General features: G+C 46.9%; 1 protein-coding gene across 1 annotated transcript; it reads left to right on the top strand.

Moving 5' to 3' along the window:
- Window positions 1–590: 590 nt before the first annotated feature.
- On the top strand, window positions 591–1,847 carry LOC112080019 (unconventional myosin-VIIa-like; the record flags this gene model as incomplete). The annotated part of the gene is made up of 3 exons (XM_070442477.1): window positions 591–725; window positions 1,608–1,737; window positions 1,836–1,847. Coding segments are annotated over 3 exons (277 nt in total), but the record flags the coding sequence as incomplete, so codon positions are not given.
- Between the last annotated feature and the right edge of the window lie 1,248 nt (window positions 1,848–3,095).

Genomic DNA, 3,095 nt, shown 5'->3' on the forward strand with positions numbered 1-3,095 from the left:
GAGTCATATCTGGTGTGTCTGTCTCTGGTATGGAGTCATATTCTGTGTGTCTGGTCTCTGGTATGGAGTCATATCTGTGTGTCTGTTCTGGTATGGAGTCATATCTTGTGTGTCTGTCTCTGGTATGAGTCATATCTGTTGTCTGTCTCTGGGAGAGTCAATCGTGGTGTCTGTCTCTGGGTATAGAGTCATATCTGTGTGTCTGTCTTGGTAAGAGTCATATCTGTGTGTCACTGTCTCTGGTATAGAGTCATATCTGTGTGTCTGTCTCTGGTATAGAGTCATATCTGTGTGTCTGTTCCGTATAGAGTCACTATTCTGTGTGTCTGTCTCGGTATAGAGTCATATCTGTGTGTCTGTCTCTGGTATAGAGTCATATCTGTGGTCTGTCTCTGGTATGGAGTCATACTGTGTGTCTGTCTCTGGTATAGAGTCATATTGTCTGTGATGATCGTTGTCGTCTGGTATAGAGTCATATCTGTGTGGTCTGTCTCTGGTATAGAGTCATATCTGTGTGTCTGTCTCTGGTATAGAGTCATATCTGTGTGTCTGTCTCCGGTATAGAGTCATATCTGTGTGTCTGTCTCTAGTGGAGAGTCAGGAGCAGGGAAGACGGAGAGTACCAAGCTGCTGCTCCAGTTCCTGTCTGTGATGTCCCAGAAGTCTGCCGGGACAGCCCAGTCTGAGAGGAGCATCCGTGTGGAGCAGGCCATTATACAGAGCAGGTAACTGACTGATTCTACAGACACCCATGACCCGTACAGGTTTGTCTGATGGTCGGTGTGTCTCTTGTTACGTTCCCCAGCTAGAAAAACAGAAGAGGACACTAACAAAGAGTCACTAACAACAACAACCAAACAGGTGGGGTTTTAGGAGGGGTTCTGAAAGACACTCATGGGGGGGTCCACTGCAAGTTGACTAGCAAGAAAGACACCCAACATGAGACCTGCTACATTTACCCAAGAGGAGGAAAATTAAATTAAAACCCACACCAAACCTAAAGACAGGAAGTAAACCGAAAAGTGGCGCAAAACGAAACCAGGGAAATCAGATAAAGGATTGTTGGTCTAGAAATAAAAATGGTGTTAAACCAACTAAAGGAGTTGACCCTCCACATCGATCAAGACAACTAAAGGAGTCGACCCTCCACATCGATCAAGACAACTAAAGGAGTCGACCCTCCACATCGATCAAGACAACTAAAGGAGTTAACACTCCACATCTATCAAGACCACTAAAGGTGTTAACCCTCCACATCTATCAAGACCACTAAAGGTGTCGACCCTCCACATCTATCAAGACAACTGGAGCACTGGGCCGGACACTCTTAAATAACACCTGGGCCAGGACAGGTGAAACCCCTTCCCACTAACGAGGTGACAAACCAGCACAGGTGTAACATACTGACTAACGAGGTGACACCAATCGGTGCGTCATACGTGCTGAAGTCCAACCTCAAAACATAATTGGAAAAACCAAAGCCTGTAACACTCTCTCTCTCTCTCTCCCTCTCTCTCCCTCCCTCTCTCTCTCTCTACTTCTGTCTCTCTCTCTCCCTCTGTCTCTCTCACTTTCTCTCTCCCTCTCACTGTCTCTCTCTCCTCCAGCCCCATCATGGAGGCGTTTGGGAATGCCAAGACGGTTTACAACAACAACTCTTCCCGCTTTGGGAAGTTTATCCAGCTCCACTTCTCCCAGAGTGGGAACATCCATCCATGGAGGCTGCATCATAGAGCTGTATCCCTAAAACACTGTCACACACTCACTCACTCTCTCTCTCTCACTCTCTCACACTCTCTCACACTGTCTGTGTTCTCCTTAGCTTTACACTTCAGAATTTTACTTGAAAAGAACCGTGTGGTGAGACAGAACCCTGGAGAGAGGAACTATCACATCTTCTATGCTCTGCTGGCCGGGGCCACGAGAACCGACAGAGGTTTGTACCTTCCTGTAGAGACTCCTACACTAGGGGACAGCATCCTAACCTTCCTGTAGGAGACTCCTACACTAGAGGACAGTGATAACACAGCATCCTAACCTTCCTGTAGAGACTCCTACACTAGGGGACAGTGATAACACAGCATCCTAACCTTGCCTGTAGAGACTCCTACACTAGGGGACAACGCATCCTAACTTCCTGTAGAGAACTGCTACACTAGGGACAGTGATACAAGGCATCCTAACCTTCCTGTAGAGACTCCTACACTAGGGGACAGTGAAACACAGCATCCTAACTTCCTGTAGAGACTCCTACACTAGGGTGACAGCATCCTAACTTCTGTAGAGACTCCTACACTAGAGGAAGCATCCTAACCTTCCTGTAGAGACTCCTACACTAGGGGCAGTGATAACACAGCATCCTAACCTTCCTGTAGAGACTCCTACAAACTAAGGACAGTGATAACACAGCATCCTAACCTTCCTGTAGAGACTCCTACATCTAGGGACAGTTATAACACAGCATCCTAACCTTCCTGTAGAGACTCCTACACTAGGAGGACAGTGATAACACGCATCCTAACCTTCCTGTAGAGACTTCTACACTAGGGACAGTGATAACACAGCAATCCTACTTCCTGTAGAGACTCCACACTAGGACAGTTATAACAGCATCCTAACCTTCCTGTAGATTAGACTCCTACACTAAGGGGACAGTATAAAGCAAGCATCCTAACCTTCCTGTAGAGAACTCTACATCTAGGGGACAGTATACAACAGCATCCTAACTTCCTGTAGAACTCCTACGATAGGGGACAGCATCTAACCTTCCTGTAGAGACCCTTACACTAGGGGTACAGCTTCATCCTTAACCTTCCTGTAGAGACTCCTACACTAGGGGACAGCGAGTCCTTTAACCTTCACTGTAGAGACTCCTACACAGGGGACAGCATCCTAACCTTTCCTGTAGAGACTCCTACACTAGGGGATAACACAGCATCCTAAACCTGTTTCCTGTAAGACTCCTACACTAGGGGGGAGTAGATAACAAGCATCCTAACCTTCCTGTGAGACTCCTACACTAGGACAGTGATAACAGTAGCATCGCTTAAGACCTTCCTGTAGAGACTCCTACACTAGGGACAGTGATAACACAG

The sequence above is a fragment of the Salvelinus sp. IW2-2015 genome, unplaced genomic scaffold, assembly GCF_002910315.2.
Source record: "Salvelinus sp. IW2-2015 unplaced genomic scaffold, ASM291031v2 Un_scaffold11032, whole genome shotgun sequence".
Lineage (NCBI taxonomy): Eukaryota > Metazoa > Chordata > Actinopteri > Salmoniformes > Salmonidae > Salvelinus > Salvelinus sp. IW2-2015.